Raw genomic sequence first — 14,539 nt, 5'->3', positions numbered from 1 at the left:
AGGTTAATTGGCCACTCTAAGTTGTTTCTGGTGTGTAGGTGAGTGGTAGAATCTGGGAGGAGTTGCTGAGCAGAAAAAAAACGGGATTAATGTAGGTTTGGTGTAATATGGGTGGTTAATGGTTGACATGAACTTGGTAGGAAACGGGCCTGTTTTGTGCTGTATTCCTCTATGACTCTATGACCTTCTGAGATATCTCCACTCCTCTAATTCTGGTTTCACCCCTGAGTTGCATCTGCACACCACTGGCAACCATAAATGCCATCACTCAGATCTTAAACTGTGGAACTAACTCCCTAAACTTCTACATCTCTCTGTGTTTCCTTCCTCCTTTAAAGTGTTTTTTTAATCCCCTCTGACTAAACTTCTGACCATGTACCCCAATATTGTGTCTCTGCATCAGTTTTCTTGACATTGTTTTGTAGAGCACTTTGAGGGGTTTTGAGATCACCTCTCAGTCTACAAAAATAAATTTATGCTTACAAATTAAACAATAAAAATCAAATAGATTTTCAAAGATTTCTAACTGGAAGCCATTAATAATTACATTTTCTTGCATCATTAAAAGAAATATATGTGAAAATTAAACAATACCTGCAGGTGTTGGAAATATAAAATAGAAAGAGAAAATTCTGGAAATGCTCAGTAGGTCAGGTCAGGCCACACCTGTGGGAAGAGGAACAGAACTAGTGTTTCAGGTCCAAGACCCTTCATAAGAATGAATTTATTTTTGTGGTTTTCTTGAAGGAAAACTCCAGTTGGTCACCTCTAAGCAGTTGTAAAAGCTCCTATAATAATGGATGTACTCGTTATTGTACTTCTCATTCATCTTGAGTATAAGACAAAAAGATTATTACAAAACTGATCCTTTTCCCTACTTGCAAGGCATTGCTTCCTCCATGTTGGTGTAATTAGCCTGTGATTTAATTAATGGTGACACTGTTAAACAAAGCCAGATAGATTTCTGTTCCATGCTTACACGCACAATTTAGCAGGTCAACTGCTACCAGTTTACCCATAAATATGCTGAGAGCTATTTATTTTTTATACATCCTTCTTCTGACAAAGTATTTTACAGGATTATTTTAATGTTTAACAACCAGAAATTAAATATTTTTTATTGAAACAATTAGATTCAATAAGAGAAGACAATTGCCTTTTTCATTAAACTAGAACTTCTTAGTGGTAGCTTAGTTAAAATTAAGATTTACATCAGTAGATGATCACTAAAATTCCCATTGAGATGTGATTATGATTTTCTGATGACTTAATCCCATTACTAGCTTAGAGACAAAATATTTTATTGAAGGTTTAACTTGTCCCTTTAAAGAATGAAACCACTTGAAATGCCTGTGATTATCAGTAAAAGTCTACATGAGACAACATCACTAATTAGTTAAATTAGGGTGTAATAACCTGTACTAATCTGCTGCAAAAGGACAGTAGGGACATAATGGATGTTGATTGCCATGTCTAAACAGCAACAACAATTAACATTTATAGGGAAGAGTTGAAAATCGAATTGGAGGTATGGAAGAATTTAGTGATAGTTACAGATAGCTTTTCAGTGCCTTTGGAAATGGGTAGCAGTGTCTCACAAGATTCTGTTGCAGAAGCACAATTCATGTGGAAGGTCAATGACATGAATATGGTGTTAAAGGGAGTGGTGTCAAAATTCACAAACAACAAGAAAATCATGGGGCACCGTGTGGACTTTTGAGCTTCACAGCAGCACATTGAGACAATAGAGAAAACATCAGCTTGCATTAGTATGAAGGTTAATTAATCTTCATACTAATGCAATAATTAAACATTAATCAGCTTGCTATTTAGTATGAAGAATTGCAAAATTGTAAAATTGGCACTCTTTTCCCTAGAATAGAAGCAGTTATGGATGAATTGATTGAAATGTTTAAAACTAAGAGGGATGCAGCAGGTTGGATAGAAATGGATGCCTAGAACTTCATCCCCACTTGCTAAATATGCTATGTAACAATGGCAGCTGGTCAATGGATTGTAATTTCAAAAGCAGAGTGGAATGCATTTGGCAGCACTAAGCAAGGGTGAATTTCTGACAAGAATGTTTTCAATAAATGGGGCATCTAGAACAAGAGAACAGAAATCTAAGATTAAATCATCCAAAAAGTATTAGAATGAAGAGTAGAAGGATTTACCCAGACAGTTGTAGCAGGGACCATGTCAACACGAGATTAAGATGGGTAGCTCAAGGAAAAGGGAATAATGTTATGCAGGAATGGTTAAGAATTCAGAACACAGCAGCCAATCAATTGGAGGGCTGTTGTATTTTCAGTGTAATTGTTGGTAATTGCAACTTGTGTTTACGGACTGCCTTTAGCATAAGAAAAATCCCAAGGTATTTCCCAAGGGTGTCAAGGAAAAATAGCCAAGAGTATCAATGACCAAGACTGGTTATACCAAGCAAATTGGCTTCAACGGGTAATTCTTGGTTCTGCGACCAAAGCTGCTTTGATATACCAAATGCAAAATAGATAGATGTGGGCCCAAGTATGAAGCTTATGTAAATCTTAATATATTCCAAGTTCAGGAGCAGATTGATTCCCCTAGCCTTTAGCCCTCCAGTTATAAACTATAGCTATACAAGGCTCTGATTATAATGCACATGGTTCTGGGAAATGAACCTTATAAATGGATTTATTGGCCTTAGTGGATACAATACAGATACAACAAAATCTTACCAAAGCTGGGTTGCAAGGAGAGATAAACTAAGTTTCTATTCCCTAGGGTATAAAAGGTTACAACTGGTGTTTGAAAGGAATTGAAGGAATAGATCCAGAGAAACGTTTCCTGCTGGTAGAGGTGTCCAGGACAATAGGATGTAACCTTGAGATCAGAGCCAGGACAATAAGGAGAGAAGCTGGAAAACAATGTTTCAGGTGTAACTTGGAAATATCTGACTCTTTCCCTCAATATGATCTGTTAGCTCAGTTAATAACTTCAGATTTGGGGAGTAGATTTTTGCTGTTCAAGTGTTTTGGTAAAGGATATTGTGCAGAGGTGGATGGATGGAATTAAAACAGATTGGCCATATTCCCACAGAATGACAGCAAAGAGTCGGGGTTGAATGGCCTTTATCTGTTTTCAAGGGTGGTTTCTTTTCGAAAGTGATTGTTGAAATTAGAATGGCCTGGAATTTCCTCAGAGCAGCAAACTGCTTTAAGCCAGAGGTGCTGGGGAGAAAACATTCTCAGCAAAGCTAGATATGGATCAGCAAGATCCCATGCAACACACAGCCTTTTGATCATAAATCCCAAAACAATGCTTTGGCACAAGGTGAAATCACACCCCCAAACTGAAATAGCACTCAAAGTTGTCAAACAACTTGATTGTTTGTGAATGACATCTCACAAATCTACTGATCTCAGATTTAAAATTATTAATTGTGCTGCTTTTTGTGGGAGATATTTAAAGACTTCCAACATATGCCTGAAAAATTGTTTTATAATTTCTCACTTAAAAGTCCTTGCTCTGTTTCTAAGGTCATGCCTCATTGCCTTGGAATATTCCACCAGCAGTAGATGTTTCTCTCTACCTACTCCATCAATTCCTTTCAAAATCCTAAAAACCGAAACTATAACCTTTTATATTCCAGGGAATACAAGCTTAGTTTATCTCTCTTCAGAATCAAACAAAAGGCACACATGTAAGATTTTGGTGAATCTGTACTGCACTCCTTCTGAGGCCAATAAATTCTTCTTTTAGGTCTATTTCTCAGAACTGTACACAGCACTCCATATATGATCTAACCAGAATTCTGAATGACTGCAGCTTGGCCACCATTCACAAACCTTCAAAAAACATCAAGAAGAATTAAAAATTAAACATATATTAGAAATAATATTCTTAAAAGCACTTGAAATACTTAAAAGCAATTAGATACAATTAAAACAGCTACATCAAAGGAAACCATTCTTTGCATCATTGAAGTTTCCTTCAAGTGATGAGTTTGTAGTTCATTGTTGATTGTTTCTCCTTCTTCTCTCTTGTTCAGTTTACTTGCTAGCTTGTAAAATGATTGTTAAATTAAACAACTTTGTTTTTTCCATTCAAATATTATGACAATTATGTTCATGGTAACACAGCCAAAACCACTATTGATACGTAGCCAAGGAACTTGAAGGAGTTATTGGAAAGACAGCTTCACCTCAGATGACTTGATTTAGCATGCAGACCATTTATAGGAAAGTGGGGATGGTTAGCCTTGCTCCCTTTCATTCAAAGGTAACGTCATTTCAAGTTAATGCTTCAAGGAACTACATTCTATTTTTGTCATGAAGGGAATCAAAAGGAATCAAGATCATGCTAATTTACCCAGGTATGGTGAGGAGTTTGTTCTTTCCTGGTAACTTGCTCCCATTTCTAAACCTTGAGACTGCATATTTTAAATTTATATTTGGCGGGGATGAAGCCTCAGTAACAAACAGAAGTTACCAAAGGATACTCTCTGTGCTTTTGAGACCACTAGCTACCTTTGGTTGTTCTTCTCAGAAACAAAGTTAGACATGGAAATGTTGAAACTGTACTGTGATTAAAAGCAGCCACTACATTTCTACAATTTTACACTTAAATCTTTGTGAAGTTCAAAATAATACTAGCAGTCTCTAATGCTGAATTGAAGTCATCCGTCCAGTTTCCCTTTCACCTGAAAAACATTGTTTGGTAGGTTAATTAGCTAATTTAAATTAAAGAACCAGTGTTTGTAGGTGGCAGGAAAATCAGGAGTTGATAGGCATGTGAGGGAGATAGGTGGGAGGGGGCTGGATTCCTGTGCGAGGCAGGATAAAGTTGGGGCCTCACACAAAACTGGCAAGGCTACCTATGCACACCACTTCAACATGCCTTTCTAAGTGTTAGAGAATTTTGTGCCCTTAAAATTTTTAATTAGTTACATAGAAAATGCATCAGTATCCACGGAACAAACCATAAGAAAGTCAATATCTATTTGCCTTTGTCCAGAATATTGTTGCCTTTGAATCAGAATGTTACCTACAAAGGAATCTCAACATATAATCTATAAGCTCATCTGGTGCAGTGTTATGGTACTGTCCTTCAGGAAGGATGTTAAATCAAACTCTTGCCTATAATAATAAGATAATGAGTAATAAGAAAATGAATTGCCTAATTGAAAACAGAGTAGTTGTGTTTGAGCAACATTCCTTCCTTAAAAACTTCACCAATGGCTGTTTATGTAATTTTACTGTATGTGATAAACTGCATTTACCTGCACATCATAATCCCTACACTTCAAAATAAGTCCTTGTATGTGTGGCACTTTAAAATATTTCTAAGATTAAAATAAAGATGCTTTTAGAAGAGGATACCTTAATGATGACATTCCCTCTTAAACAGCAAACGGACATTTAAGTGCTTGCTAATCACATTTAAAATAAATTGGTCTTTAAAATAATGGACAGAGAATATCATGCAAATGCATTAAATGTTCATCTTCTATTATTACCAGCAGTAATTTCTAGTCTCTATTATACTGAAAATAGCGACGGCAATCATTAAAATATTAAAGTGCTCAAAACATGGTTTGCATGGTTCGTAGGGAGCTAAAATTTATGGTCGCATCTGTCTAACTACCTGTCATCAATATGATATTATGCCCTTATTAATTATCATTTTTACCATTTGGTGTTCACATTTCAGCATGGGCATAGGCCATTCTAGTAAAATGTATATGATCTATCTTCCTAGTTATTGTATGATAAAAATACAATATGACCTCCATCATGAGTATGTAAACAAGCTAAGAACAGATAATGGAAGACTACTAAATTCTACAATAACCTCACAAAGAGTCTAGTGGTCTCCGATTCACATTAAATGATGAAACCCTACAAAGAGAAATCCTGATGTGATTTCTAATAAATTAAGTTAAATTTATCGCCACTCAACTCATCACTTTACTTCCCTTATTCCTAAACTACAGTGATTCCACAAATGCAGAACTGAGAATACTCAGGTGAAAGGTAATTGATACCATCATAGCAAGAAGCATCATCTTCCTCACACAAAGGAAGGAAAATTAACCTTGACATTGATGCTAGGGAGGTCTTCAAGTATAATGTACCTGGGTTTGTATTGTGCCTGCAAACAGCATTTTTTGCTGAAATTTCTTGATCCAAGATCACAATACATTACTGCCACCATCCTGTTTTTAAAGGAGTGGAGATTAAAAACAAGAGTATAAAAGTATGCCTCAGTAGAGAGAACTGCAGTTCTCCCCACCAGCAGTAGCGTGAGAAGACCTTAGGGTCTACTAGGAGTAAAGAGGGAAGATGGAAATATTTCTAACATTTTGTAGTCCTCTGGTGCTATGATCTTCCAGGTATATCTGGGATCTGCACAAACTCTGTGGTCTGCAAAGGGTTCTGACACTCTTGCCACTACCTTTTATTGAAGTATTCTTTCACATCAATACCACACAGAAAAAGTCAGAGGAAAGTTAGAAGCAGGTTAGGAATTAACCCTCCTACACTATCTGAGGTGACGTGCTGGGCCTGAACCTATTTCAGATGTAGATTTGCTTCTTCTGATCTTAAGCTCTTTAAATTCCAAAGTGCCGTAATACTGTTGGAGATTTGATGCAACGGGTTTCTATCTCATTTCTTCTTCACTTGGACACTGAGTCATAGAGGGATACACCACAGAAATAGGTTCTTCAGCCCACCAAGTCCATGCCGACCACCGACTACTGATCTACACTAATCCTACTTTAATCCTTTTTGTTATTCTCCCCACATTCTCATCAATTTAGCCCAGATTCTACCACTCATTTACACACTTAGTGTGTGTAACCACACTTAGTACAGCAGTCAGTTACCAACTTGCATATCTTTGGGATTTGTGAGGAAACTGGAGCACCCAGAGGAATCCCATATGGAAGAGCATGCAAACTCCACACAGACAGCACCCGAGGTCAGGATTGAACCTAGATCTCTCGCACTGTGAGTTAGTAACTCTACTAATCTGTGCAACTGTGCCAACCTCGTGCACTGGAGCACTTTAATAAAATAAAAGAAATCTACTGAAGTTGCAGTTTTAGTTCTTAGAAATAATAGATATCTATCAAATAACATTTAGAAGCTATAAATTTGACTTAGAGCTCTATTTCTCAACTTCTTGTCCAACAAACAATGATAGATGATAGCTGTCATTAAATCTGATTGGTTGCTGTTATAGCCCCTGCCTGATCTAATTGGTTCTAACTTTCATTCCTGCCCTGTAAATAATCTGATCAGATTCTTATCCAATCAATCAAAACACTGCAGATGCTGGGAATCTGAAATAAAAACGGAAAATGCTGGAGGTACTCAGCAGATCATGCAGCATCCGGGCAGAGACAAACAGAATTAATAACCTGAAACTCTGCTTATTCTCTGCTTCTCTCTACACAAATGCTGCCTGACCTGCTGATTGTCTCTCACATTTTCTGATTGAAAGTGGCACTTTCCAATTTCATCGAAAACCTTGATTTTCTTTGCATGCTGCTAACAAGCTTGCACTTGGAATGAGGTGCCAATTGTCAGCTTGAAATAAGACAACCAGAATGTATGCGCCACTAATGTGGTTCTGCACTGATCCAGCAGCACTTTCATTGTGCTTAAAAGGGGTTATAATCATGAATTGTAAAACCAGCATCTTTACCCCAGTCATAAACATTCATGCTTGTACACCACTTAACTGAAACTGCCTGTTACTTGTTAGTTTTCCAATTATGGAATTTACAAAGCACACTCTAGCAATAGCAGCTGGTGTCTTAGGCATCTAATTTTTGGTGTCAATCTCTTTTTGGTGACAGTAAATCTGTTTAACTGCCTTTTGCATAATTTTCTCAAAGTGATAGCATTTTAACATACCTTTGCACCTTGGCACCAAAGTCACTCATTTATTTTCTAAGGTGGCCAGCATTGGTCCAAAAAAATCAGCTGCAGGGAACTGAGTCTGGTTGGATGTAAACAAGTGCCCTCCACATCTCTGTCAATTTGGAACCAGCATCATTTAATTTTCACCCCAAGTTTTTGGTTCCCTCCTAGTAATTTCACCGGAATGATTAAGGTTAGGACGTTCAGCACTTCAGTCAGAACGATACATTCTTCACTTGTTTGACTCACTAGGAAGGCAATAGGTGTCAAGGAGCACAAGCCAACTGAAGAGACCTTCTACCCAAGGGCCGTGTTTTAGACTTAGGGTCAATTCAGTAATCCTCCATTTGGCTCCTGAAACCAGCTATGGAATCAAACTGGCTCAGTTTGGTGTGCACACCTCAATAACACTGATCGGTTTTGAAGCCTAACAATTCTAGTCATGGTATGAACATACAGATAGTTAATCAAGGCCTTGCAGGCTGTAGGAAAAAAATATAAATCACCTGCCAAGCTTTTTGTAGTCATATTGAAAACACTTTCCAGTGTGAGAAGAAAAACCTTTCAATTTTGTTAGACAGATTTTGAAGTAAGCCATAATCATCAATAGGCCCAAAGAAAGTGATGAGGCTTCTCACCTGGGCTCTGAGCGCAAGCCTCCAATTAAAGAAAAATTGTTTGTTTTTAATGGTCTTTTACACTGACAAGTGGGCAATCATTCCAGCACCGGTAGCTGTCAGGGATCCAGGAAAATCCTCAGTTGATAATGCCCAATGCTTCCAATTAGGAGCAGAGCCGCTCCTGGAGCGCTAACGATTCCCCAGTCTCCACAGGCCCTCGATCAGACTTTTACTGCAAATTACTGACACAAAACAACTTGTATTGATGGCGGAACATGTCGTCCGTGGCTGCTGAGTTTAATGAGGCGATGGAAGTTTGGTTTTGCTGAATTTCTTTGTTTGACAGCTGCTTGGGAAGAGGAGTGTTGACCTTATAAAAGATTTAGTGATTCTCATTATATTCTGTCAAGTAGCAGAGTGATGTGTTTCTAAGTAATTTGCATCCAGGCTCCTTGTGCATATTTTTACAGAGCATTTCTATATCAAAAAAGTAACTGTTGCAGTCTCTCCATCAGTTTTTTTTAAGAAGTGCTTGTCCGAAAGCTGCTTTTTCATGCAAGGGTGGAGAAGAGTGAAGTAAAAGAAACAAATATATCTGTGCTATAGTCCACCTAGAAATGGAACTTATAGTTTTAGTTTTTTGTGGATATATTATAAAACTAACAACACATAGTGGCAGATGGTGTACACAGCAGGGAATACTGGTGATAAGAGTGGCTCTGTATTTGTGACGTTTTCTGACACAAATCTGGACCACTTGCTGAACAAGACTGTAACTATAATAGGTTTTGTGGGTGTGATTATTTTTAACAAGTTGTCAGCAGCTCTTGAGAATTGTTGATAATTTTTCCTTTTGTTTGTTTTTCTGTATGATGGACCATGCTGGATTATCAGCAGTCTGTGACTGCACTCCTTCTGCCTTTGGTGGGTGGGTGGTGGGAACACAACAGAAGAATGCAATTAGTGATTGCAAACAAGGTGTAATGTCTTCTTGCTGGCTATTCAATCTGTCAGCCCTGTTACTGCTGCAACCTGAATAGCCGAGGACAATTGTTCTAGCAGCATCATTTGGACGATGTCACACAAAGGACCGGAAAATGAGTGAGAGCCAATTTGGAGTATCTCAGTAACTTGGTCCAAATTTTATTGAATACGTTATATTTCAGATAAGTTTCCTCATTCCATTCTAAATTAACTCCAACATTGCAACAATGACTTCAGTTAAAAAGAACTGTATTTGGCTATAAAGCGTCGTAGAGCATCCAGAGATTGTGCAACATTATATAAATGCAGAAAATTGCTGGAAACACTCAGCAGGTCAGGCAGCATCTGTGGAAAGAGAGTTAATATTTCAGATTAAAGACCCTTTGTCAGAACAGGGAAAGAGAGAGTTCTAAATGTGGGTCTTCAACCTGAAATGTTAACTGCTGTGTATTTCAAGCGTTTTCTACTTTATTTCAGATATCCATCAACTGCAAATTTTTGCATTACATTTTTAAAAATTTCACTGTGTATTCTTTCTTTCTCTCAATTCTGGATATTCACCTTGGATGCTTTTATTTTTAATCATCCACTGACAACACTTATTTATGAAAATTCTACTGAGACTAACTTAACCTTTCTTCTCCATGTTCTTTACTGTTTATTACAAATGGTGAAACATTGAATTGGTATAATTTCTTTTTCATAGAATTTGGAAATTTATTACATGGAAGGTGGCTATTTATTCCATCTTTTCCATATCAACCATAGACTCTGATAGACTATAGACTTATCCTACTTTCCAGCTGTTAGTCCGTATCCTGTTGACTGTAACACTTCATGTGCTGAGCCAAGTATTTTTAAATGTGACAAGGGTTTTTAAATTTGCAAGGATAAAAACACAAATTCCAGAATTTTAGCAACGGAGATCTAAAGTTTTCTAAACTCTTGTCTATAGTCTCATGGATAGTTTCTGAATTCCTTGAATTGTCAAGGGTGGATGGAAACTTCTAGCTTTCTTACACTTATTATAATCATGGATTCATTGGAATTCCACACTAAATATTGGAAACAGGAGAATGATACTTCTGTGCTTTGGAGATTATAGTTATTCAGATTTTCCAGAGATTTGCAAAATTAAGAAAAAGAAATACCAGCAACTGAAAGATAAAAGTTGCCTCACTGTTCTGGTTCTTCAAGCATTCATTCCAAGCTGTAAAACTCTTTGTCAACTGTTTTACATATTATTAATCAATTATAAATCAGTTATAACCATCAGGCTGGGCATTCTTCTCATGAAAAGGGAAGATTAAGGGATGTAACCCATTAGAGATCTTTTAAATTATGAAGAGGTTCGATACAGTAGATGTAAATAAATTGTTTCTAGCCGTGGGGAGTCAAAATTAGTATCATAAATATATATGAATAATAAATTCAATGAGTATTTCTGGCAAAATACAGAGGAGGCCTGCATTAAACATAAACTCCAGCAAAAAACAATTGAGATGATAGGGCTGTTTGTGTCCTGTACATTTTATTAATTCTTTACAAGATCAAGGATTTTTCAAGTGTTATTGTCAGCAGCGTTAGATGAATCCTGATGAACAATCATTGATCTGAAACATTAACGTGTTTCTTTCCACAGCTGATGCTTGTCCTGGTATGTACTTCCAGCATTTCTGTTTTAATTTCAGACTTGCAGCATCTGCACTGTTTTACACTTGGACAGATGATGTACATTTTGGCTTCTTCCTGAAGTGGACAATTCATTTCACTCTTTCTCACAGAGAGTAACAGTTCAGTCCCTGAATACACACAACCTATAGGTCTTGGCAAAATGATGCATAACAAAAAAATAGTGCAGCACCATTCTGACCTTGGGATCTATGTGACTAAGTGGAAGAATATCCACATAGGTAAACTACCAAAAGTCTAACCTGGTCATTTACTGGCTTATCAACAACATTAGGAAGAAGTCACAATGAGAGTTTCCACAGGTGATTTCCTTTCATCAAGACTCAGTTCTCCAGGACCATATTTTGGTTCCAAGAGCATTATTGCAGAAGGGCGTTGAAAATAATTTCCCTTGGCAATGAAGGCACCATTCAGCTGGAGTATTTCACTGGGGAATCCACAGAATACCGGGAGCATTAGAGCTGGTGGACAGTCGTTCATCGGCCTGAATAAATTGGTAAATTGGTTTATTATTGTCACGTGTACCGAGGTACAGTGTAAAACTTTCTTTTGCATGCCATCCATACAGATCATTTCATTGCAACAGTGCATTGGGGTAGTACAAGGGAAAACAACAACAGAATGCAGAATAAAATGTTACAGAGAAAGTGCAGTACAGCCAGACAATAAGGTGCAAGACCATAATGAGGTAGATTGTGAGCTCAAGAGTCCATCTTATTGTACTAGGGGACCGTTCAATAGTCCTATAATAGCAGGGAAGAAGCTCTCCTTGAGCCTGGTGGTCCGTGCTTTCAGGCTTTTGTATCTACTGCCCGATAAGAAGGGGAAGAAGAGAGAATGTCCAGGGTGGGTGAGGTCTTTGATTATGTCGGTTGCTTTACCGAGGCAGCGAGAAGTGTAAAGAGAGTCCATGGAGGGGAGGCTGGTTTCCGCAACTCTTTGCAGTTTCTTGTGGTCGTGGGCAGAGCATAAGATGGTTGTATTTTTGGAAGCCAAACGTTGCCATCCCAGGACACTGCTGCAGTACTTTGTTAGAATAACATCCTGGGTGCAACACTTCAAATTGTTTTGTTACCTTAAAATGATCTCTCCTGTGGTCATTGTGGCATTATTCTTCTCACAAAAGTGTGAAACTTATTTAATGCTCTTTTCAATTTTGTGTAATTTATTCCAGTTTTCTATTTGAATGCATTATTTAGTCTTCTAGCCCCTTCAATGGAAAGATGTAGACTAACAGTCTTACAGACTTACAGTCAAACCAACCTCTTTGTTTTTCATTCTTTCCATTTCCTTGCAACATGATTTTTGGTGAAATCGGTATCATTTCATTGAATTACTATCACATTTTCATTTCCTGTTATGAATGGAGAAATGAAAAACCTGAGAAACATCTCACAACTTATAGCTTTAAAAATGGAGAACAGAGAAAAAGCATAGAATTCAGAAGAAATAGCATCAACGTTTTAAAGGGAAGAGTTCAACTTGATTTTTCACTTGGTCTTAATTAAAAGGCTTTGTGAATCTAAAGTAAGCAGCTATAAAGCTGGTGATTGTGTTATCTGAATCAATGCTACCAATAATTTATGTTAACTAAAATAGTTTGGCTTGAAAATTCAAAATCAGACAAATGTGAAATTATGAAATTGAAACTGTTTGTATAAATTGTTTGAAGGGCCTGCAGGTCATGGAAACTATTGTTTAATTATCAAGCAGTAAATTGAAGATCATTTCTTCAGGCAGTGTACCTTTTTAAACTGACCAAACACACCATTGTCTTTGATATATCTTTTGCTCTTTTTTTTGTACAGATTGGACCTCACCTTGATACATTCCGGAGTGCTGAAGCTCGTCAGGCAGCTTTCAAAGCTAACTGGCTGGATTCTGCAGCAAGGAGCGGTCCCAATGGGCAAGGTGTCTATGCCTTTGACTAAATCCATCCCTAAACCAACTATTTTCTTCAGCTTGCAAATAAATAGATTATAACTTGTGCACATTACAAATACTTGAAACATGTAATGATCTTAATACATAGTCAGCATTAAATTCATTCTTTAGTTATCTGATTACATTGGGTTTGTTTGTAAGTTCCTATCAGTAGATAGCTCCTCCATACAGAATGGACTTTACTTCTCGAAGCAGTAGTTGCTCAAGAGAATATGCCCATTGTGAAACAAACAGAAGTTCTGGTGCACTGGGCCACTAAGAAACTCTAATCAATACAACATTCCAGTAAAATACTGGAGGAAGAAGACTTAACAAGTCTATATTTAGTAAATTAAACAATAATCAATACTCTGAGGAAAGACAACATCTCCTAACCATATTTTAAAAACTAAAAAATTCAATTCAGATATCACTCAGAGTAAAGTGAATTTGGACCCATGGACAGCCTAGGCAGGGGGAGAAGTGGCAGGGAATCAATGCTTCCACCTTAACATGTCATAGGTATGAGCCAAATGTAAGGTCATTCAATAGGTAAGTCTGACTCTGGCCACACTGCAAATGCTGAAATTCTGCATCTTTGCTGAAGGGAGGTAAAGAAGTAAAAACTTTGTTCAAGATTCCCAGATTGTGCCCACCTTTCCAGAAACATTAGGATGATTTGCTGAAATCAATTAAACCATGTTAGGTAACAGCTTAAAATGCTCCCAATATTGTTTGTTGATTGATCCAATGCACTTATGATCTGAGCCAATGATTGGACCCATTCCGTGCCTACAAACAATGACATAGCCAGTGCAACAGCAGCTAGCCCAGCTGGTGGGTATGGAAGGTACTGCACTGAATGTTCAGTCCAGTTCAGTTCCAACTCCTCCATAATTTTTTCTGATACTTTACGGTCGGAGCCCAGACTGTGGGTTGGTTGTATTCAGACTGAAGATGTATAGCAGTGATATTGTTTCAGGTGTACTGTCTTACCCCTGGATATAATGGTTTTGTTTCTAATGGCTTAATCATTATTTGTGTACAGTGTAAGTGTTAAATAAAAATATAAAAAGCTAAAACAGATATGACAAGCAATCACATTTTACAGGTATGGTGTTGCATCAATTTTAGTTTGGTGTTGCTCTCTGCTGGCATATTTTGATATTCTGTCCTAAAGCCTAAAACCTAGTTAATGCAGATCATCAGACAAAAGCTTTATCTCTACACTGTTCAACCTATTTTATTTATGCATGACTAAGAAAGAGCTCTGGACCCTGACATTTCACCTTCAATGTATCAAACCCTTGTGTACACTTACAGCAGATTAACATGCATGCAGTAGAATCTGGTCTCTAGTTATCCTGATCCCCCTTGAACTTGATCAACAGGGCGGAAAAAGAAGCAACC

The 14,539-nt window shown here is 37.4% G+C and overlaps 1 protein-coding gene across 1 annotated transcript in view; it reads left to right on the top strand.

Annotated features, from left to right (window-relative positions):
* Nucleotides 1-14,232, top strand: part of cfap77 (cilia and flagella associated protein 77) — a 110,167-nt gene extending 95,935 nt beyond the window's left edge. The window contains exon 7 of the mRNA XM_052037239.1: nucleotides 13,015-14,232. Coding sequence (XP_051893199.1) covers nucleotides 13,015-13,137 — 123 coding nt within the window. The 3' untranslated portion in view covers nucleotides 13,138-14,232. The remainder of the gene's footprint in view (nucleotides 1-13,014) is intronic.
* Nucleotides 14,233-14,539: the final 307 nt, after the last annotated feature.

This window comes from Pristis pectinata, chromosome 23 (assembly GCF_009764475.1).
Source record: "Pristis pectinata isolate sPriPec2 chromosome 23, sPriPec2.1.pri, whole genome shotgun sequence".
Classification (NCBI taxonomy): Eukaryota; Metazoa; Chordata; class Chondrichthyes; order Rhinopristiformes; family Pristidae; genus Pristis; species Pristis pectinata.
Note: the sequence above shows the minus strand (reverse complement) of the source record. Positions and strands in the feature narration are given on the sequence as shown.